Consider the following 23,863-nt stretch of genomic DNA (forward strand, 5'->3'; position numbering starts at 1 on the left):
GAACAGCAGGGGAGAGTTTGGTGTAGGATTGTCTTTGGGCCGACCGAGGGCAGGAGATACCAGGAGGGGTGCCTGGGTTGTTCTACTGAGATGTCCAGCCCCACTGGGTCCATGCAGTAGAGCTGGATATGGATGGGCTGCCCAACTGCACAGAGCCCTACGCTCCCACCTTGGGAACTGAGTAACTCCGAGTGACTTCTAAACCCAGGCAAGACAACAGGGCCTTTGGTGTACAGCTGAACCCAACTCCTGAACCTCACAGAGCCCCCGCCACCGGTCAGCACCATCGGTCTACCTTTGGCAGTGTGTTGGCACTCTGCCCCCATGCACCAGCAGCGGATGTCTAGCTGAAGCTCAGGGAACCGCCTTCTCTATTCTCCACTGGGCACAGCCCTTGGGATCTGTTCTGTGCTGTTGCTCCCACCCCACCGTGCAAGGTCATAGGCCATTGCTTGGCAGGGTGTCTCAGAGGCTGGCAGAGTTATGCGTTAACGAGTGCCATTTCCTATGGCAGAGCGACTCAGCAATGCAGGCAACCAACTTACCGTCCACCCGCCTCCCTCCGTCGTCATGTCACAGTAGACCTGGAAGCCTGAGGGATAATGAGTGGGGAAGATGGAGTAAATGCCGTCCTCTTGTTGTCCGCTCAAGTAGATGTCAAAGCAGTCCCGGGGCCGCGAGCCTGGAGCGTGGCATGGGAGGGAAGGGAGAGCAATGTAAGGCTAATTAATTGTTTAAATTAGAGCCTCGCGGTTGGTTTCTGGCTCTCACCCCCACTGCCTGATCTAATTGGCTGCTCACGGCCCACTCAGCCCCCTCTCATCTCATTCTCTTTCCTCCTAGGCTCGGGGCAAGCAGCGTCCTAGCTGAGGTCTCGGTGGCTTCTAGGGACCATCTGTGGCAGTGATAAGGCACCGAGAGGGAGCCTGCTGGCCTCCCTGCTGGAAAGCTATGGCTAACCCACCATATGCACTCTCCCCTCTCCCAGCACCATGTCACCGAGGCCTCCCTGCCAGGCAGATGAGTGCAGTGGAAGGGGCTGCTTGCTCCCATAGCTGGTGTGGGTGTATGTATTGCATTGGCGAGGGGGCGCCTGCAGGAAGTGCAGTGTAGCTAGATGGGGGGACAGGGGGCATACACACAGTGTATATGTATAGCACACACAGTATCAGTGTGTTTGTTGGCACGGATGCAATTTAAATATAAAATTAAAGTTGAAATTTAAATTGAAACATTTTGAGAAACCCAAATTGAATTTTTTTGGGGGGAGGGGGAATTTTCCGTCGAGGATTTCTAAGTTTTCAGTCTGATTCAGAACAAAGCCAAAGTTCAAATGCTCGAAATCCTTCCCGAAACAGAACGGCCATCCTTTGCATGGCCCTGTATACTATAGGCCAGCCACTCGGCGAAAAGAACACTAGTAAGATTGCAAAGTCAAGTGCTCTAGCGTTAGGAAACACCAGAATTAAAGCTGCCTGGGTGTCCTTAATTTGACCCCCTTGTGTATACACAGTATGATAGGGTCTTTAATTACATAAGCATGTATTTTTTCCATAGGACCTCTCTGCCTCATTACGTGCACAGGACGGATGGCACACACTTAATGAGAAGCTATTCAATCTTTCTTTTTGTTGTTCAGCATGTGGTCCAGGCCTTGTTTATTGCATACTATTCACCCTGCTGTGAAAACAGAATAAACTTCCTCTTGAGATTTTCTGGAGTGCTCATCACCATAGAATCCATGTGCTTCACAAACATTCGCTGACTTTCACACCACCCCTGTGAGGCAAGCGGGTAGTATTATCCCCATTTTATAGATGGGGAGCTGAGGCACAGAGTATGCACCGATTTTGGGTGCCCAATGTCAGACATTGCACAGGCAACCTTAACTGTGGGATTTCCTAAAGTCTGAATGCTTGATTTTGCAACCTTAATAATGGTCTTTTAGTTTAGTTGTGTTGGGTGCAATTTCCTAGTTTTTTGTTTTTTTAAAGCAAACCTAGAAGACAAATTCCATTGTGTGGCATCATATTGACACTCACAGGGTTCATCGGCAGGGTTAGAACCGTTAGATTTGCTGCCTAGACCTGCCACTTGAGCTAACTGAGTAATCAACAGGAGTAGTAGGCTGTCACCTTTGTGTGGACCAGCTCTAAAGCAGCAATTGCAGGGAAATTGCATTGTGGAGCATGCTCAGCGTGGACAGACTCTTTGGAGAATTTAGCTGCTAAAATCTAAGAAGTCTCGACAGAGCATGTGCAAACTTATTTTTCAAAAGGTTATAACCTGGCCAAATTTTGGCAGCTTTTCATGGGGCCAGCAAAAGGCACATGCCTGACACAAAGGTCCAACCCCTGCCAAATTTTATGTATCTGCTGCAAAGCAGGAGGATGCCAGAGCTTTTCAAAGAAAAAGTCAACAGGATATTTTTTTAACACGGGCAACACAGTGTACATTTTCCTTAGACTCATTCTCAAAAACATCGGCACTGTTTAGGTTGAAATTTTCCAAAACAATTCAGCCTGAGGCCGACACCTGGCGTGGAAAATTTTGGCCCAAAGGGTTAAAGTTTGCCAAAGTTCTAAGCAACTGAAAATCAGACCTTATCAGGGAAGTGTCAAACAACCTTAATAATAGGCCATGCCTACAATACAGGTGCATGTGTGATGCGATGTGCAGCCCCACTGGGGCTTCTCACAGCCATGATACGTGTCACATTATGTAAAGTGTCACATCATGTAAAGTGGCCTGGACCTTTACAGAAGGGCTCCAGGGGTAGCTAGGACCCAGAAATATTTTTCCACTGCAGGCAGTAGAGAGGAGACACCTGGGTCCTTCTGGTGCTTGATTTGCTAAAGGTGATTACACTTCCCTATTAGCAAAGGGACCTGCGCCCAGCAGCAAGAGGGTGTGAGTTGGGGGGAGCTGCCTTCCATTGCCCCAGGGGCTTGCGTAATTTCTGGACAACTATGTGACTGTGTTTGTGGAGCTGGCCCAGAGGCCTTGGGGGATTTGAAGTTAGGTCTTTGGTTTTATCATCTCTGAGGAGGAGCGCTTCAGAGGATCTCCGGATGATCTTGGGGCCAGGGTGACCATATTTCTTCAAAGGGAAAACAGGACACTGCGTGGGCCTAGCCTGAGGCACTCTGCCCCCCTCCCCAACGGGGATGGCCCAAGCCACTCACCCAAGCCCTGGCCCCTCCTCCCCGGGCGGGGCTGGTGTTACTGCTTGCCTGTGCTCTCCCTGCCCCCCGTACGAGGCTGGGGCTGGCATCGCTGCTCTCTTGAGCCCTGCCTCCCCTGGTCATTTGTCCCATTTGCTCTTGCCAACTGATGAAGTTGGCAAGAGCAAACGGAACAAATGCCCACTTTTGTCAAAAAAGTTGGGATGGCTGGGACAGGGCTTAAAAAAGGGGCTGTCCCGGCCAAAACGGGGTGTATGGTCACCCTGTCTTGGGCTGGGGAGTGGAACTGGGCATGCGTGCATGCGAACGTGTGTGCGTAATGGTAGAATCAGATTGTGTGTGGACATCCCCCCCCATTCTCTGCAGGATCTGGCCAGCTAATGCAGACACAGCAAAGAAACTCCCCTGTGCTCTGCTGGGTGGAGCGCCCCATGTGGGAGCTGTAGGTGGGATATTCTCTGCTTGGGTGACTGAGGACAGGAGAGATCCAGGCCCATCCAGCTCACGAGCCCGTGGTTGTAGGCACCAGTGCTGCAGTGTCCAGCAATGACAGGCCACCTGGGCCATGGCTCTGTGGTTGGAACATTGCTCATGGGCTCGCTCCATGCACCGTGTCCCCGAATGCCTCCACTGCCCAGCAGAACAGGGTCACGAACCCAGAGTAGCTCTCTGGGAAATGCTGGGCTTTGCTGGACCACTACAAAGTGGGGTGAGTCTCTCTGCACTGCCCTGACCACGCTGTCGGTTCCCAGCTGGCATGGTCTGGGCCTTGCTGTGAGGAAGCCGCTAGTAATGTCACTTCTGTTCCCCTCTGCCTAGGGTTATTGGCCTGAAGTGCAGGAAAGGAGAGGAGGAGGCTGTCTCACCATTGGAACAACCCCGGGGCCGGGCTCCCCGGACTGGAGATCTCTGCAAGTCGGCTTTGAGCCGAGGCCTGGCCATGCCTCGATCCTTCTGCAACGTGTCCAGAACGTCGCTGACAGAGCTCACCAGCCGGGCCATGTTGGTCTGGCTCTCCGAGAGCAGCTGGGAGGGGAGAAGACAAACGATCTGTTGAGTCACCAGTTCCTGGCTTTACCCCTTTCCGAGACTGCAGGCAGCAGCGTTGAATGCATCCCTCAAAGGCAGGTGCTGAGCCTGGCCAGGTCCAGTGGATGAATCCCCTCACATAGTGCACTTACGCTTCTACATACAGCACCCTCTGTCTCAATGTGCTACCCCCCCCCCAGCCCCCAAGCAATCACTTCACCTACTGTACCCCTGAGATTCTGCCGCCAATAGGGGCATCCCTCCTAGGAACAGGGACACAGACCACATCTGGGAGCCATTCTTCCTACTGCCAACAGGGAGAGCCCTCACCCCAAATGCCAGGCTAAGAGGAGTGGGGCTGCAAACGCTGAGTGCCAGTAGAATGACATCTACCAAACCTTCCATTTCCATCCTCTGGACCTTGGCGTCTCGGCCCAGATTATATTTCCTGTACATAGTGGCAGTGGTCTGGTGGTTAGTCAGGACTTCTTCATTCTACATTCAACTCAGACTCGCTGTGTGAGCTAGGGATACATCATGTAGCTCGCTGTGCCTCAGTTTCCCCATCTGTAAAATAGGGATAATGAACACTCCGCTGCCTCACACAAGGGGTTGGGAAGCTTCATTGATCAGTGTTTGGACAGTGCTTTGAACATGTAAAGGACTTGTCTGTGCTGTGACTCCTGGACGAAAAGCACTGCAGAAAGGTCAGTGATGCGTTCATATTACATTTCAGTGCAAAATCTGTTTGGTGAATTCAGCTGACGCAGAATCCAGACTTTGCCTTAAAATGCATCGAGCACAGAATTGGGCCCAGGCTGAGGGCCGCAATGCAAACCCCAACAAACTTTGGGAAAGCTCCCATTGAAGCTCCTGGCAAAACTTCTGTTGAGAGCAGGATCAGGGCATTAATGTCACTTAAAAATAATACTGAGGCTATCAAATGGAGTTATTCTGTCTTCACTCAGTGGGGCCTGGCCTCTGCCGAATGACGAGGGCAAATCCCAGACAAGCCCACAGCACATCTGAAAGATTAATGCTGACCTGCTGTAGCTCCTGACCCCGTGTCTGCCATTTGGGGGATAAAAGGCATCTTTAGAAAAAAAAAAAAAAAAAGAGAGAGGATTCCCGGTCAGTTTAAAAATATCTGTGCCCTACTGCAGCCAGATTGCAAAATGTTTGGCCTTCCCTGAAATGACCCAAGCAGCACAAGACATTCAGACACTGGCTCAGAAGTGGGGGGGGGGGCAGGGAGGGGCGGGAGGAAGCCGCTCCGCTGTGGGACAGATATGGGAGGAAATGCATATGCACAGCGAGACACAATTCAGAACGGGGGCTCCATCATGTCCATTCCAGCATCTGGCCACCAACTGGAAGAAACTGGTCTTCCCAATAGGATGTGCCCATGGTGTCGGCCATTTTGTTTTTAGGATGTTTGGGTCATGTCTTTGCATGTGCAGTTACCTACTGTCCCACAGGGAATTAATGTCGGATTTCTTTCCCCCTCTCCCCACGCATTAGGGCGGAACTGTGGCAATTCGCTTGAGGCTGATAATCAAAGTGGAAACCTGCAACGGGAAGCACAACTCAGACACATGCCAATCATAATGGCAGCCAGTGGCAGGACAAGCTGCTGCCCGGGGACGTGAGCGGAAATGAAAGGTAGCGGAAAGTTTTTAAACCCTGAAATGTTCTCTTTGGGGCTGGGCTTTGAGGAGGAAGTTGGGTCACTTCTTGTTTTATCCACACTGGGTCGCCAATCTCCAATGCAAGCTTTAAATGTCCTGAAAGTCAGAGTGCTCTGGCTTACAGAATGTGGGGTGAGTTGGGGGAGGGAGGAGCTCAGTGCACAAATGTCCACAAAACACCCCCCCCCCCAGTATCAGCAACGAAGCCTGAACTCCTCTCCTCCTCACAGCCAAAGGTGTGGCTCAAGCTGGAGTGCGGGCTCTCAAATCCCCCAGCCCAGGCTTCAGAGCCTGAGCTGCACTATCTGCTGTTTTTAGAGCATTAGCGTGAGCACCCCTAACCGCTGCAGTGCAGAGGTGCCCTCCAAGTCTGTGGGTGGGTGTTTTGGTTTGGTTGGTGTTTCCCAGACTAACAGGACTGAGGTGGGAAGGCGATGACAGACACAGAGGCAGCAATGGTAGTGACCCAAGTAGTGGAAGACACAATGAAGATGACTGGATGTAGAAGCTGTGGCATGTACATGATCCTGGAGAGGGTACCTGGAAAGAATTTCATCTGCATGAAGTGCCGCCTGATAGAGCTGACGGAAGAGAAGATCCGAGGATTAGAGATGCAGGTGGAGACTGGTTGAGTTTAGAAGGGGGTTCGAGCGGATGATGGAGCGAAGCCATGAGGAGGCTGAAGGGAAAAGCTCAGACTTGCAGATGGAAGCAGGACCGAAGAACCCTGAGGGGATACTGCTGGGTGAGGAAAGTGGACAGTGGAAGTATGTGACTAAGAGAACCAGGCAGAGGAAAAGACGGGGCAGTGAAGGAGAAATAGAGCTCAGGAACAGGTTTGCAGAGTTGGAAAATGAAGAATGAGCACAGCAAGTGGTCACTGAAGGTGAGAGGGAAAGGAAAAAGAGAAGAGTAGATAGTCTTATTGGAAGAGGGCAAGAGTCAATGGAGATAACAACACCAAATATGAGCCCCAGGAGGATACAGGATGGGTTGCAGAGGATTGCAAGGGACAATAGGAATCAAGAGGACATGAGGCCAGATGGAACAGGGCATTGATTGGAGAATCATACCATCACCAGGAAAAGGCAGGTCTAAGTGATTGGGGACTCATTACTGAGAAGAATAGACAGGCCTGTAATCAGACCTGATCCAGTGAACAAAAGGGTGTGCTGCCTGCCGGGTGCTAAGATACAGGATGCGGACCTGAGGCTGAAGAGGATCCTAATGGGAGCGGGAAAGAATCCATTGATTATCCTTCATGTGGGAAAAAATGATACGGCTAGATTCTCGCTGGAACGTATCAAGGGAGACCATGCCAGGCTGGGGAAGATGCTAAAGGAAATCGAGGCTCAGGTGATCTTCAGTGGGATTCTTCCTGTTCCTAGAGAAGGGCAACAAGATTATGATGCTCAACAGATGGCTCAGGCAGTGGTACTATAAGGAGGGCTTTGGGATGTATAGCCACTGGGAAGCGTTCATGGACAGAGGACGGTTCTCTCGGGATGGCCTTCACCTGAGTAAGGAGGGAAATAGACTCCTAGGATGGAGGATGGCAGAACTGATCAAGAGAGCTTTAAACTAGGAATTCAGGGGAGATGGTTGGGAGATGTCCAGGTAATCTCCACGCCAGTTATTCTCTTTGAGGCGGAAGAAAACGAATTAAGAAAGCATACAGCTGTGGGTAGGAGACGGACATAAGGAGGAAAGGCAGTGTACATACCAGTCTAATAGGTAATATTGGCGGTAGAATGCCTGTGCCCAATAGGGTAAAGAATGTGAGCGAAGCTAAACGGCAAAAATGAAGATGTTTGTACACCAATGCGAGGAGCCTGGGTAACAAAATGGAGGAACTAGATCTACCGGTGCAGGAAGTGAAACCAGATATTCTAGGGAGAACGGAAACAGGGTGGAATAGTCGTCATGACTGGACTGCAGGTATTGAAGAGTTTGTGCTGTTTAGGAAAGACAGAAATAAAGGTCAAGGTGGTGGAGTAGCATTGTCTATCAAGGATGAGGTAGACTGTAAAGAAATAAGAAGCGATGGAATGGATAAGACAGAGACCGTCTGGGCAAAAATCACATTGGGGAAGAAAGCTACTAGAGCCTCCCCTGGGATAGTGCTTGGGGTGGGCTAGAGACCGCCGGGGTCCGATCTGGATGTGGATAGAGACCTCTTTGATGATTTAAAAGAAGTAAATACTAATGGGAATTGTGCGAACATGGGAGACTTTAACTTCCCAGATATAGACTGGAGGACGAGTGCTAGTAGTAATAATAATAGGGCTCCGATTTTCCTGGATCCGATAGCTGATGGATTCCTTCACCAAGTCTGAAGGAACCGATAAGAGAGGACGCCTTTTTAGATCTGGTTTTGCTGAGCAGTGAGGACCTCATAGAAGAAATGATTGTAGGGGACAACCTTGCTTCGAGTGATCATGAGCTAATTCAGTTCAAACTAAATGGAAGCATAAACAAAAATAGATCCATGACTAGGGTTTTTTATTTCAAAAAGGCTAACTTTAAAAAATTAAGGAAATTAGTTAGGGAAGTGGATTGGACTGAAAAACTTGTGGATCTAAAGGCAGAGGATGCCTGGAATTACTCCAAGTCAAAGCTGCAGAAGCTATTGGAAGCCTACATCCCAAGAAAGGGGAAAAAATTCATGGGCAGGGGTTGTAAACCAAGCTGGATGAGCAAGCATCTCAGAGAGGTGATTAAGAAAAAGCAGAAAGCCTACAAGGAGTGGAAGATGGGCGGGATTAGCAAGGAAAGCTACCTTACTGAGGTCAGAACATGTAGGGATAAAGTGAGAGAGGCCAAAAGCCATGTAGAGTTGGACCTTGCAAAGGGAATTAAAAGCAATAGTAAATGGTTCTATAGCCATATAAATACTAAGAAAACAAAGAAAGAAGAAGTGGGACCGCTTAACACTGAGGATGGAGTGGAGGTTAAGGATAATCTAGGCATGGCCCAATATCTAAACAAATACTTTGCCTCAGTCTTTAACGAGGCTAATGGGGAGCTTAGGGATAACTGCAGGATGACAAATGGGAATGAGGATATGGAGGTAGATATTACCACATCCAAGGTAGAAGCCAAACTCGAACAGTTTAATGGGACTAAATCTGGGGTCCCAGATAATCTTCATCCAAGAATATTAAAGGAACTGGCATATGAAATTGCAAGCCCGTTAGCAAGAATTTTTAATCAATCTGTAAACTCAGGGGTTGTACCATATGACTGGAGAATTGCTAACATAGTTCCTATTTTTAAGAAAGGGAAAAAAAGCAATCTGGGTAACTACAGGCCCGTTAGTTTGACATCTGTAGTATGCAAGGTCTTGGAAAAAAATTTGAAGAAGAAAGTAGTTAAGGACATTGAAGTTAATAGTAATTGGGACAAAATACAACATAGCTTGATAAAAGGTAGATAGTGTCAAACCAACCTGATCTCCTTCTTTGAGAAGGTAACGGATTTTTTAGACAAAGAGAATGCAGTGGATCTAATTTATCTCGATTTCAGTAAGGCATCTGATATGGTGCCACCTGGAGAATTAGCTAAATTGGAAAAGATGGGGGTCAAAATGAAAACTGAAAGGTGGATAAGGAACTGGTTAAAGGGGAGACTACAGCGGGTGACACTAGAAGGTGAACTGTCAGACTGGAGGGAGGTTACCAATGGAGTTCCTCAGGGATTAGTTTTGGGACCAATCTTATTTCATTTTTTATTACTGACCTTGGCACAAAAAGTGGAAATGTGCTAATAAAGTTTGCGGATGACACAAAGCTGGGAGGTATTGCCAATACAGAGGGGGACCGGGATATCATACAGGAGGATCTGGATGACCTTGTAAACTGGAGTAATGGTAATAGGATGAAATTTAATAGTGAAAAGTGCAAGGTCATGCATTTAGGGATTAATACAAATAGTTTTAGTTATAAGCTGGGGACGCATCACTTGGAAGTAACTGAGGAGGAGAAGGACCTCGGAGTATTGGTTGATCACAGGATAACTATGAGCCGCCAATGTGATTGTGAAAAAAGCTAATGTGGTCTTGGGATGTATCAAGCGAGGTATTTCCAGTAGAGATAGGGAGGTGTTAGTACCGTTATACAAGGCACTGGTGAGACCTCACCTGGAATACTGTGTGCAGGTCTGATCTCCCATGTTTAAGAAGGATGAAGTCAAACTGGAACCGGTACAGAGAAGGGCTACTAGGATGATCCGAGGAATGGAAAACCTGTCTTATGACAGGAGACTCAAGGAGCTTGGCTTGTTTAGCCTAACCAAAAGAAGGTTGAGAGGAGATGTGATTGCTATCTATAAATATATCAGAGGGATAAATACCATGGAGGGAGAAGAATTATTTAAGCTCAGTACCAATGTGGACACAAGAACAAATGGATATAAACTGGCCATCGGGAAGTTTAGACTTGAAATAAGATGAAGGTTTCTAACCCTCAGAGGAGTGAAGTTCTGGAACAGCCTTCCAAGGGAAACAGTGGGGGCAAAAGACCTATCTGGCTTCAAGACAAAGCTTGATGAGTTTATGGAGGAGATGGTATGATGGGATAGCCTAATTTTGGCAATTAATTGATCCTCGACTACTAGTGGTAGATATGCCCAATGGCCTGTGATGGATGGGGTGGGATCTGAGTTACTACAGAGAATTCTTTCGTGGGTGTCTGTCTGGTGAATCTTGCCCACATGCTCAGGGTTTGGCTGATCACCATATTTGGGGTCGAGAAGGAATTTTCCTCCAGGGCAAATTGGAAGACGCCCTGGGGGGTTTTCGCCTTCGTTTGCAGCGTGGGGCACGGGTCACTTGCTGGAGGATTCTCTGCACCTTGAAGTCTTTAAACCACGATTTGAGGACTTCAATAGCTCAGACATAATTTATGGCTTTGTTACAGGTGTTGGTGGGTGAGATTTCGTGGCCTGCATTGTACAGGAGGTCAGACTAGACAATCATAATGGTCCCTTCTGACCTTAAAGTCTATGATTCTATCCACAGAAGAGGTGCATGAGGGGGTAGCCACAGCAAAAGGCTCCCCTCATCCCTGCAATCCATGTCAGAATGGAGAACCAAACCATTGGAAGGCAACGATGTGGACCTTTTCCAGAACAAAGAGGCCAGCCCCGGAGCGGGCGCTGTCACTTGGAGTATTACATAAAACAAGAGAGAGGATCGTGCTGCTCTGCTCGTCATAGGCATGGCCTCCATTCAGGGGTGGGCATCAACAGTGTAAAACAGGCGCTCCCTGACTGCAGAGCGATGAGAAGCTTAAAAGGCTCAGCAAATGGGATCTGCAAAGAAGAGATTTGGGGAAGCGAAGAGCAGACGTCTTTGCAAGGAGCAGTTACACCCCCGAGCAACTTGCAGCTATCGATCTTGTAGCCCTTCACAAGGTGTAGGGTTCTTTTTCAGATGGGGAAACTGAGGTACAGAATGCTGAATTTGCCCAAGTTCACTGTGGCCCAGGGAATCCCACCAATGCCAACTGTCAGAGGGCACCCTGTACCATAACTCACATCAGGCCTGACACACTCATTGCCACAACACACTTGTCATAATCTGTGTCTCAAAAGCCTCATGTGAGGTATCGTGTCCAAATTGGTAACACACTGGTCATTAGTATTATTGTGTGATGTATATATGAGTGGTGTATAAAGAATTACAGATGTGTGATGGAAATGTTCTGAAAAGGGAGTTTTGCAAGCAGTGCATAAGCCCAGCCTGTCCTAGACAACGGAATGTTGTTATGCCTCCAGTGTAAACTGAGCCAGGTAACACCTCAGAAGACAGTGAGTAGTATATCTACATATAAGGTAAACAAAGCCATCAAGCTACATGAGCTAGGGGAAAGGAAGCTTAATGATCATGCCAGGGGATGGAGCCTACACTCTCAGGAAGCCTTCCTAACTCTTGAAACAGAGACAATAGACTTTGTGAAATATAAGCAAAGGCATATGGCCATTTTGGCATCCATCACCCAGGGGACACAGAGGGAGCAGAGCCCTTTGAGCTCAAGAGAGGTGGATCCTCTTGGCCTGAAAACCAGGAGTAGCTGGAACTGACTCTGGGTGAGACCCCTGCTTAGACAAAGATTGTAACTCACTGAAGTGATATTTTCGTCACTAGACTAACAAGTGATATTTTGTTTTACTTGTAACCACACCTGTGTCTTTTTTCCTTACCTGTTATCACTTATATCTCTGTTCTTTAACAGACTTATTCTTGTTTTATTAGACAACTATCTCAGTGTTGTGTGTTAAACCAGTGGTTTTCAACCTTTTTTCATTTGCAGACCCCTAAAACATTTTAAATGGAGGTGGGGACCGCTTAGGAAATCTTAAAACCCCCAGGGATCTCCAGACCACAGGTCGAAAACCACTGTGTTAAATTGAAGGGTGAAATCCTCAGGTAACTACCAGGCTGGAGTGGGCTCTGTCACTTTGGAGGCAGCGAACTTCATAACTTCTGTGAGTGTCCAGCGAGAGGGACTGGACACTGCAGGGAAGATAGTTCGTGAGAGCCTCAGGCCTGGAGGGGCTGTTGATGTCGCCCTGCAAGGAGTAACCAGGCTGGTGGAAGCCAGGGTGAGGCCACTGTGTTGTGAGCAGGCTGCTGGTGTCAGGGCTCTGAGTCAAAGCTGCACAGCACAGAGGCCCCCCAGGTTACTGGGCAGGAAGTGACACAATCCCTTACTGGCCTGGGTGAACCTCCAGAGTGTCACAGTCACCCAGAAGGTCAATGGCAGAGGTGAGATTAGAACCCAGCTCTCTGGAGTCCCACGCCACCGGGATGAAAAGCAGCAACTGGCTGCGTAACTCTGCAAAGGGGGAGGTGACCGAGAGGAGAGGGGCAGGGTGTTTCAGGGAGTCAGAAGAGGAAGTGAAGAGCTGCAGTTGGAGAAATGTTATGGCCAGCTCATCATGTAGCAAGCTGCCACAGGAAGATGTGGAGCCCCCGTCCGCTAGGAGGAAGGCTGTAGGGATAGTGAAATTAGTCCCTTGGGACTGGTCCCCCCCAATACAATTAGTTTTTGAATCATCCAGTTATGCTGCTTTATCTCTCCCTCCCTGGCCCCGCAATGCCGCCCTGCCCTGCCAGCAACATGCTGCATTAGCCTTACAACAATGGGGGGGATGGCTGCCTCCTCTGCGCTAGTCTGTAATGGGTGAGCGCGGTAGCAGGGGCCAGCCTCGCATTTCCCACCTGCAATGCATGATCCTTGGCAGGAGGATGGCCAACCCTGAGGTTGTAGGAGATTGGAGCCCTGTGTGCAGCCCAGGGAGGAGTTCTGACTTCACCACACCTTCTCCAGCCCAGAGTCTCCAGCTAATGTTATTTAGATTGGACCATCCTGAAAATAGCCATCACGCTCCCTCTCCAGTGCCGGTCTCTGGCTCCGTGCTGCAGTCAGCCAGCCTGCCGGCATGGCAGGTGCAGCTTACCTGTATCAGCTGCCCCTGCTCGTTCTGTAGGGCTTTGAGTTCCTGCCCCATCGCGTGGTGCCCCTTCTTCAAGCTGTCACAGTCGGCTCTCAGCTGAGTGGCGTGGGTCAGGAGCTTGGCCACCTCCTCCGCCACAGTGACCAGCAGGGCCCGCTCCTGTCCCTTGGATGACTTCATCTCAGTGTCGTGGTCCGTCACAGCACGCAGCACGGAGGACTGGAAGCTCTCCAGGCGGGTGAAGCTGCTGGCTTGGTCTGGACAGTTGGGGTCAATGAAGATGTTGATGCGGGAGCTGTCCACCTTCTCGATGGTGACCAGGGCATTGGCCTCCTCGGGGTTGGTGCTGATGATGGGCGGGGACTCTGTGACGGGGTTGTGATAGTGGTTCATGAAGAGGATGGCGCCAGTGACGGTAACGGCCAGGAGGACGGCCACAGACAGGAGGACCGTGCACAGGATGTAGCCACAGCTCATTCTCTGGGGGGACAGAGAGGATTCGTGGAACTCTCTGGCCCAGGTGGCAGATTTAGAAGGGTTTAAACTTCACGTACAGCAGATAATCACCCACGATCACAGACACCCCTCTCTTCCATTACCCCATCCCACTGTGTCCCCATTCAGATATCTTCCTCACCCTCTTGGGTCTAATGAGATCCCAGACCAAACCCTTCCCTGCAATCTCCCGGGGAGATGAATGGGATTGTTCACCTTTCCTTCTGGGCCAAATGCTCCTGCCCCTCTTTCCCCTACCAGAAGCAAATCCTGAACTACTGGACCTTGCACCGAGGAGCTAAGATGGCCGGAGAGCTTAGAAATTTGCCCATGTGCCTTCTGCCCCCTGGCAGCTTGTGCAGCCCACAGGTGAAGGACTGCTCCTCCCAACCAGCATCTCTCTCCTCTTGAGCTGTCTCTTCCCCTGTGTCAGTTCTCCCTGCGATACCTGTTGGATTCACCCGCAGGACTCTTGGTCCGTGCAAACTGCTCCTGGAGGGACGCAGGGAGGTTTTATCTATCACCAGGCACAAAGATCTGATCCCCATTAGTGCCAGCTCCCTTCTGCCCTGCCGTCAGCTGGCTGACACGTCGCAACTGCATTACCTCCCCATTTTCCCGCTGGCTGCCTCCCCCTTTCATTACACCTGCAGGACTGAGGCTATGATTTTCCTCTGACCCCAGTGGCAGCTGTCACAAGGAATTGAGGGCTGGGAAAGTGTTGCATATTCAAAGAGACAAAGATGACTTTCTCCAGGAACGAGACCAAAATTGCTGCATCTGCAAAGATTTCCCAGGCACTGTCCCCTCCTGCATGTCTATCTGGAGTGACACCTGCTTTCAACCCCCCTTTATTCATGGTCCTACAGCCATTTGCATTAAGGTGACTCAAGCTGCGGATTGGATGAATACATGGAAGACAAAGCGGAGGCCCTCCCTGTACCTCCAGCCAAAAATAACTCCTTCCCTATCAGAGACATGCAACAGAATTCAGGATGGATTTATCCACCCAAAGGAGAGCAAAGCAGCAGACATGAAATGCACCAGCACTTGGCTGCGTGGGAAGCCAGGCTGCAGGGACCACCTTAAAGAGGCAGCCACGCGCTAGTCACAGACTCCAGCTTTCTGTGTATTAAAAAGAAATATGTCAAAGACAATAAGGCAGGCTTTCAGTGAGAAGACAGGTTCCCACGTTTGCTCTGTGTTTCTAACACATTAATCCAGACCTGCACATCAGGCAGTGGTCTGTTGCTTCAAGGAGGACGGTTTCAGGTTAGCTCGGTAAATCAAGGCATAGCTTGGTTTATGTGAGATTTGGGTACATTAGGAGATGGATTTGGGGTCATTTTCCATTACTTAGCATTAGAGGAGGATTGGCTCAGACCCTTGAGGATCTGACCATTATGTCTAGGAGTTAGCTCTTTGGAAATGGGGTACCACAGAGAAATGGAGGTCCAAGATGGAAAATATGGAGTCCCAGATTACAAACTCTCAAATGGTGTTTGAATCTGGGGGTTTAGTTCAACCCATCCTGAAATCACTACCCAAGTCCTCCAAAGATCTCAACAAGATCCACCAACAGAAAGGGAGGAAGTGAAGGCCTGTTATTTCCAATGTAAAAACCAAAGAGGAAAAATTGGAGGCCATCTTTACGCATCATAAAAGACGGTGTCTGACTTTGCTATGCGGTTCACCTTTAGCTATCCAATTAAACGCAAAGCAGCATGTTAGCTTCTTCCCCTTGGTAGAAGGTTGTTTAACCTCTCAGTGCCCCTGGCCACATGCAAGACAGGCACACTGGAATGGACTCAGTTATCCCCATTCAGTCTGGACTAACAACCGCCTCTTGCAGACGGGCAAGGCAGATGCCTTATGAACTAGTGCCTGTCACAAGGCCTGTTTTAAAGCAGCAGAGGGCTGCATGAGCTGTGCTGGTGTGAAACAGGAGACGCGCTGGCTAGCCTCCTTTCTAGCTCTCTCTCCTAGAAGGACTGGAGTGTCGCTTTGACTGACAGATCACATTCTGGGAAGGAAAGAGGCTGTGAGAAGAAAGCCTCTCTTGCCACTCTGGGACTGAGCGCTGCAGAAAGAAGAATCTGTTTCATCGAAGGGGAAAAGAAACGAGGTTTTGATACAAGTGCCTTGTCTCATCCTTCCCGGGAACACAAAAGCAAAAGGACGAAACAAGTGTTCACTCAAGGCAAACCTCTGGTAGGTTTTGATCTGAAGGGCTAGTAGATAGCATGCATGTCGTCCATAGAGCTGCCTGAGAGGTGACCTGCCTGGGACATATTTAGAACATTGGGACTATAAAGGGGTCTTACTGGCATCTTGGAGAATGGAAGACGAGGAAGAGAACACAATTCCATACCTCCTTCTATCCCCCAGCAAATCCTAATTGCTTTCACATCATCCTCCCTAGCCCTAATTCACTCCATGCTCATACCAAACTATCAGCCAAGTTGGCAATGGGGGAGAGACTGGACCATATACCTGGGGGTTCCTACAGCTGCCACTCCCATGCACTGCACAAGCACAGAAACGAGTAAGAAAGTCAAATAAATTTCAAACTCCAACCATCGCCATTTGCCCAGTGGAGCAATTGAACAACTGGTGAAATGCAGCGACAGCAAGTGGAGAGGCTGGCTTCTGAGTTAATGACCAGGGCTCCAAGGCTGCAGCAGGGGGCTGACCTAGCACCCAACCCTTTTCACTGCACAGCGGCTGGAGCTGCAGATGGGCTGTCTTATGGTCGGAGCTGGGTCACCAAAGCAGTCGTGTGTGAGATCCTCTGCATTCTCTCAAGCTCTGCCTCGTGAGCCACTGCTGGTGAATACACAATGATAGAGACACAAGAGCGGGACTGTCCCCTTCCGCAGAGCAGGCGTCCCCCTGGGAAGTAAAGGAGACAGCCCAGGAGCTCAGCTGGCAGAGGCAGCCAGGAGACCCCGGGTCTGATGTGTGAAAGCCAGCATGTGAGGGCAGAGGGGGTTTCCCTGCTTTCGGGGTATCTTCCCCCCCCCCCCCCGATCCTGCTGTGTCTGACTCTTATCCTTGCGTCAAAGATGATTCTGAAGAGGAAACTATCTGAAAGGGCCAGATGGCGCCAAAGGGCCTAGATTAGCCAAAGAGCGTGGCTCCCAGGGACTGATCCCAGGACCCCTCCACAGGTCCTCTCTGCAACGGGCTGTACTCCAGCAATCCAGGAAAGGCGAGTGCCGTGTCTGTATGTACTGCCTGTTTCTGCCCCGGTCCCATTGCCCATGAGCCCTGCAACAGTTCTGCTCGTGCTGAGTGAGAGAGAATTAGGGGCTCACAGAGACGCAGGACATCAGTCCGATCCCAGCTTGCTGAGAGACATGCCCAGCAGCAGGATGGAAGATGCACTTGGGACCTTTGTCTCTGGAGCGCACAGAGTCCTCCAGCCCTGCGAAACAGCACCGCCCCCTGCACCCCTCCGCCGGTGAGCCCTGGGAGCTGGCTGGCATGTGCCAGAAGAGGGTAGCAGCGCTACACGGAATGCATACTGTCTCACACACGCAAGCAGCTGTTCCATAGCTGCCTGTCAGGAGAAGGAAGAAGCCTGTCTCGAGGGGCACCCAGAGCAGAGGCACCCACTGGCTGTACTTGGTGGCTGCAGCTGGTCTTCTCTGACCTCACCAGCAGGTGTATCTGCCACCTCTGGGAGGGACAATGCAGAGCAGCTGGTAGAAGAGCTGGAATCAGGCAGAGGGTGAGGAAGATGCTCAGATCCTTATAAGTCAGATCGTCCAATGCGGGGGCCAGCTGGCTCTGGGGGGATCATCCTTCTTGACTGTTAATTTATCAGTCACCAGAGTGATGGGACACTACCCAACTAAGGTTTCAGAGTAACAGCCGTGTTAGTCTGAATTCGCAAAAAGAAAAGGAGGACTTGTGGCACCTTAGAGACTAACCAATTTATTTGGTTTACCCAACTAAGGCGGTCCTCGCCACATGCACACACCAATCACAGCAGCACAAAAACCCTACCCCATATACAGCCACACGCACTGAGCTCTGCCCTGGGCAGCCCCTCCTCACCTCCCCTGCACTCACTGATTTCCCTTCTCATCACAGCCTCCCTTCTCTCATCAGCACTCCTGTGCCTTGTCCCAGGCAGGCCCCTACTCCTGGGTTGCCCTCCCTGCTCCTGTACACGCCGTAGCCTCATACTCCTGCTTCAGGTGCCCCCTTTGTGCCACGACAGAGCAGTGCTCAGGGTCAGAGCGATCGTCCAGTCTCCACCTACAGGGCCTGGCTATAACGAGCCCCTCTCCCCCCCAGCCACCTCATTCTGGGCATCTGGATGTCCTCTCTTCCCATGTCCTAACCAGATCACCTAGACCACAAGCAAATCAGCACAGAGACCGTGCCTTTGTTCTCTTTGTGGCAGATTAATTCTGCAGCTTATACCCCCTGCATTCTGCGGTTGCAGGAATTAGTTCTGCCCCCAGCATAGTTAACTGGCACCCCTGAATAGCTAGGCTACGGGTTTGTCCTGCCCAGGCCCACCCCTGAACCCAGGGCTGCCACAGAGCTGACTTTTTGCACCATGGCAGCAGGGTCCCCTGCAACTATCAGTCCTTCTCCCACTCCTGCGTTTCTTTTAGGGGTCAGTCTAGCAGGTGATGATGAATAGGGCCCTTTGGGTGTATTCGGTGTTCACCCTTCTGGTGCTATAAGCCAATGGTATTGTGTTCAGCCAAACACAGTGGCCTAGGATCTGGGCAAGGTGTACCGCCTGTGCTCAGCCCAGAGTCACATCCCAGGGCTCAGACGGTCTGGGCCAATAAGCGTAACCCCATCAGCCCCCCTCCAAAGAACTCCGCTGCCCCCTGATCACTTCAGGGGCTAGTTCGGTTTTGGTTTTTGAGACCATCTGTGGATTTGCCCCCAGCTGACCTCAAAAATCTTTTCTACTCCGCTCCCCAGCTCTGGCTGGTTTCTTCCGCCCTTCTCCTCAGCAGCCCTTTCCTTCTGCAAACCACCTCTCTGTATGACCTGGTTGTCTACACAGGTTTCAAATGCATGTCCTGTTTGACGCTGGATCCACAACAGAGGTTTGCAGTGGTGCAGCTACATCTATTATCCCCCTTCTCTCCCCCGCTCCCATGCTGCTAACACCTCCCGCCCCCTCCGCCATCTCCTCTCAGATTTCATCTTGAACTAGATCTTCATGTCAACACCCTTTGGGGACTGGCCTAGCAGTGATTAATTTAGCCACTGGATCTCTCTACACTGCTCTCCTCCGTAATATTGTATAAGCCCGAGCCTGTCTGGTAGTGCTTATACACCGTAAAGCTCTTTCGGGAGTTGGGGAGATGCTGCAGATGGTAGGAGACCTGCTTTATAAAACAGTCTGCCTGGGTTTAAATGAATAAGATCCAGGCTGTGGCTTCCAAAGGAATCTATGGCAGCTAAAACCCAACTCCCCTAGAATCTCAGTGTGAGCTGGACACACGGCTCCCCCAGACTTCTTTGAAAAGCCCAGCTTTAATTCATACTCCACTGATTGTTCTGATACACAATGAACGCCCAGTGTGTTGGGGTCACAGCCTGGGTGGGGAACTGGGCCAGCTCTCTGTTACCCAGATGGGCTGAGCATTCAACCTGACCTAGGGGAAACTTCATTTATTGCCATCAGGGGAAGCCCTAGCCCCGACCCTAATGCTCCTGCCTACCTTGCAAGGAGTGTGCTGGGACGTGGGGCACAATTGGAGGGGAGCTGTGGACAGAATTTCTCTCCCTCATGGACCCAGGGCTGGCAGGCTGCTCCCTGTGGCTCTCACCCTTGCTAGGGGGTGAAAGGAAAGTTGGCACAGTGAACTCCTGAGGGGGGATGAGGAGCCCTGAGGGCTCAGGTCCGGCACAGCTGCTGAAGTGGGGGTGGCATCTGGGGTAACGGGGGGCGTAAATGCTGCCTGGACATTTAAATGTAGAAGGTGAAGAAGAACAAAGCAGCTGTCTCTAGGGAACCCGTGCCCCCCCATCCTCAAACAGCCCACGGTCACATCCATTTCTACCACTCCAGCCTGATCACACATGGCTGGGTGGCCAACGGCAGACAGGACCAAGGGGAAGCAATCGTGCCAGGGATGGCGGAGGACGCGGATCCCTTGGTACATTTGGGAAGGTCAGGTCCCAAGGGCCAGAGCTTCCCACATGGTCCTGAGTTCCATGGTTCCTTATTGTGATTCCTCGCCACGTAGTGTGCTGGGAGCTGGAAATGCTGTAGGGACATGTCTCCTCTTACCCCCCCCCCCACCTATCTCAGCCTCCCCAGCTCTTCCTCTGTGCTTCTTTCACTTCCCTATGCAGCATTGGTTGGAGGTTTGTTTCTTGCTGTGTTCTAACTCTTTGCAGGTCCACGCAGCGCGTGATGCCAACTCCCCTCAGGGGTACAAGGACAGGCAGCTGCACACCTGCATGCACACCGTCTTGCACACATGTTCGTGCTCATCCACCCTTGGATACGTGGCAGAACATGCAGGGAGACTCACAGCCCGTGCATGGAGACGCACACATTCAGGCCGTGTTCCTGACTTGCACATGGGTTCTTCACATGTACACACACCAGGGCTTGGACATGCACATTGCTCCGGGGAGGTGCAAGCAGGCTCCGGCACCCGATCCCCTGTCTGTGCGGTGCAATAAGTGCTGTGTGAACCCCCTTCACCCCAGTCGCCTCTCCCGCTGGCCCTCCTCGCCCTCAGCTCTTCTAACCAGCCAGGCAGGCTCCACGGACTACTACAGCTGGGGACGGTGGTGGGAGAGTCTGTACATTAACAGGGTCAGATCTGACCCCAGCACAGGCTCGACATGCAAAAATCCTCTCTAAAAAGTGAGCGAAGTGTTTGAAATGCGCAGCAGTTAGTTAAGGGGAGGAGGCTGGGGCAGCCCGGGCGCCGTTACCTGCTGCCCGTGTAACTCTCAATTGCTTTCCTAGAGCATGATGTGACATTCACTGTAAATAAATAGCCTAAATGATTCAGGGCGAATTTGCCACCAGCCAGGGACCCCGGTTCCTGCCCGTTCCTCAAGGGCTCCAAGGAGCGAACATGCAGCCTACCATCCAACACTCCGCCTGGCCAGCCCTGCCAGGGGCTGCTTTCTCCAGCAGGCAGCCCCCAGCCCCTGGCGCGCACACAAACCCCTTCGGGGCTGGGTAACCGCGGGGTGTTTCGCAGTGCAGGTAAAGAGGGGGCCCCCATAGGGAGTTATGAAGTTTTGGGGGCGCTGTCTATCCCCTGCGCCGGAGAGAGATGCGGGGGGACCCAGCCTCCCCTCGGTTCTCGCTCCTGTCTCACCCGTCCTCTCCCGCTCCTTACCTGGGATTTCTCCTGCTGCCCGTCCTCGAGTGGAGACGCTCTGCCCATGTCTTTCCATCGATCGTTGACCATCTTCTGGGCCAGGGACGGGAGCGAGTCCGGTTCAAAGGGGGGGGGGGAGAATCTGCGCCCCGGCCCGGGAACCGAGAGATCCCGGGAGGCGGCCGGGCCGCCCCGCGGAGCCCCTGAGCTCGCTCCGCGCGGCGTCGGGCAAAGTTTGCGGCGCGTTCGGGGCTGAATCCGCACCGCCGCAGCGCAGCGCCCCTCTCCCCGCCGGCCCAGCCAGCTGCTCCCCTCGGCCCCGGGCTGGCGGCGCCCCGCCCTCCTGCGGCTCCCCTGCCGGAGCCTGGGGGGCTGGCCCCGAACTTCGCCTCCCAACCACTGATCTGCCCGGCACAGCCCCGCCGCCCAGACTAGAGACCCGAGCAGCCTAGGGGTGGGGGCCTGGATCGACCCTCCGCCCCTCTCCTCCTCCCTGCCCTAAATCTGCTGGACGAGCCCCGCTCTGCCCCTTCCCCAGACTCTGCGCCCTCCCTCCTCTCTCTGCCCTTCTTTCCTCTTTCCCCCGGCTTCTGTCCCCTCTGTCTGCCCCCCGCCGCTTCTATCTCTCTGTCCTGCCCCCCTCTCCTCCCGGCTTCTACCCCTCTTCCCTCCTCCCCTCTGTCTGCCCCCCCCCGCTTCTATCCCTCTGCCCTGCCCCCTCTCCTCTCGGCTTCTACCCCTCTTCCCTCCTCCCCCCTCTGTCTGCCCCCCCGCTTCTATCCCTCTGCCCTGCCCCCTCTCCTCTCGGCTTCTACCCCTCTTCCCCCCTCTGTCTGCCCCCCCGCTTCTATCCCTCTGCCCTGCCCCCTCTCCCTCCGCCCCCGCTTCAATCCCTCTGCCCTGCCCCCTCTGTCCCCCCCCGGCTTCTATCCCTCTGCCCTGCCCCCTCTCCTCTCGGCTTCTACCCCTCTTCCCTCCTCCCCCCTCTGTCTGCCCCCCCGCTTCTATCCCTCTGCCCTGCCCCCTCTCCTCTCGGCTTCTACCCCTCTTCCCTCCTCCCCCCTCTGTCTGCCCCCCCGCTTCTATCCCTCTGCCCTGCCCCCTCTCCTCTCGGCTTCTACCCCTCTTCCCTCCTCCCCTCTCTGTCTGCCCCCCCCGCTTCTATCTCTCTGCCCTGCCCCCCCCTCCTCTCGGCTTCTACCCTCTTCCCTCCTCCCCTCTCTGTCTGCCCCCCCCGCTTCAATCCCTCTGCCCTGCCCCCTCTGCCCCCCCCCTGGCTTCTATCCCTTTGCCCCCTCCCCCCGGCTTCTGCCAGGCAGGCAGCACGAAGTAACCCGTTGCCCGCCTGGGCAGGAGCCGCGGCTGCAGCAGGGAGCGCGGAGCGGACCCGCTCCCAGCCCTTGGCCGGCCCAGCTCGGGTGCCGCCGGCTGGGCGACGCCTGGGGTCGGCGCGGCAGCCGTGGAGCTCAGGCGGATTAGCAGCCGGCCAGCCCCGCGGAGCAGGGAGCTGTGTCTCAAACCTCCCTCCCCGGGGCCCCTCCCGCCAGACCCCGCGCCCCCCCCCCGTCACCTGCCCCCAGCCCCGGCGGCACATGGTGCCCCCCGGCCAGGGGGCAGCGCTGCCGGCGCCCGCCGCTCGCCTCCCGCGAGCCGCTGCCGGAGCCACGCGGTGTGCGGGGAAGCCGCTGCCATTGCAAGGAACAGCCCCAGCGGGGAGCCGGGGCGCCCCCTCACCCGCAGCCCCATGCCAGGCACAGCCTGCCCCGCAGCTCACCGGCCGCGCACCGCAGGGGGCCTGCAGCGGGCAGTCCCTTCCCGGGGTGGTCAGCCAGCCCCGCCCAGCCTGGGGGCGGAGGAGTCAGTAGGGGGCACTGACCCCACCTAGTGTCCCTGCACAGTGCTGGGGCGGCGCGGGGGGGGGGCACAGAGTGACTCTGCAGGTGCACCCCTCCCCCCGCCATGTGCTGTGTAGCTGAAGCTTTCAGGCTTCCTGGGGTCACTGCCTCTGTGCAGTTCACCTGCCTTTTCCTTTGAGCTGTTCTGTTTGCATGGTGCAGAGCCCCCCTCCACCCCCGCCCCCGCCCCCGCCAAGGGGTGCTTTCCGGGGATTTCCATTCCCCCAGCTCCAGGCTGGCTCCCACTGGCTCCCTGGCTGGTGTCCATGCAGGGGCCTCGGTGTCAGGCCTGTTGAAAGGTGCGACTCCGGCGCCCTCTAATGGCTGCAGCGTAGGGCGTTGACAAGCCCTGCTGTCACCTCCGCTGGTGGGGATTCTGCTCTCCTTCCAGTGCCCAGGGCGTGGGACAGGCTGTGTCCCAGCCTCTCTGTGAACCACGCACAATAGCTGATGAGCCTGAGATGCTGTGCCTGTGGCCAAGGGGTTGTGGTGTATGCAAGGCGCTGCCTAAGCAGGGGCCACAAGCAGAGATGGGTCCATGCTGTAAAATTTCTGCCTGGAGCAAGTCAGCTAAGGTTCAGAGGTGTTGGGAAGCGACTCCACCCTCGCCCATACGACCGCAGGGCAGCTTGAAGCTTGCACGCTGTGCAGGATGGAGAGGCCTAGGGTGAGCATCCAGGCAGCAGCACCTTCCACTTCTCACTGAGCCAGCAGGACAGAGCCAGGTCATCTACTGGGTCTGATTTTATTTGCCATTTCCCCTTTGCATGCTTCCCACAATG

The 23,863-nt window shown here is 52.9% G+C and overlaps 1 protein-coding gene across 1 annotated transcript in view; it reads right to left on the bottom strand.

The window, feature by feature from the left end:
• FIBCD1 (fibrinogen C domain containing 1) overlaps nucleotides 1-21,678 on the bottom strand; it is a 43,803-nt gene extending 22,125 nt beyond the window's left edge. Inside the window, exons 1-4 of the mRNA XM_073314478.2 lie at nucleotides 21,205-21,678; nucleotides 13,364-13,840; nucleotides 4,052-4,211; nucleotides 546-682 (exon numbers count right to left, since the gene is read on the bottom strand). Of these exons, the coding sequence (XP_073170579.1) occupies nucleotides 546-682; nucleotides 4,052-4,211; nucleotides 13,364-13,840; nucleotides 21,205-21,276 (846 nt within the window). The 5' untranslated portion in view covers nucleotides 21,277-21,678. The remainder of the gene's footprint in view (nucleotides 1-545; nucleotides 683-4,051; nucleotides 4,212-13,363; nucleotides 13,841-21,204) is intronic.
• Nucleotides 21,679-23,863: the final 2,185 nt, after the last annotated feature.

Source organism: Lepidochelys kempii, chromosome 16 (genome assembly GCF_965140285.1).
Source record: "Lepidochelys kempii isolate rLepKem1 chromosome 16, rLepKem1.hap1, whole genome shotgun sequence".
In the NCBI taxonomy this organism is placed as follows: domain Eukaryota; kingdom Metazoa; phylum Chordata; order Testudines; family Cheloniidae; genus Lepidochelys; species Lepidochelys kempii.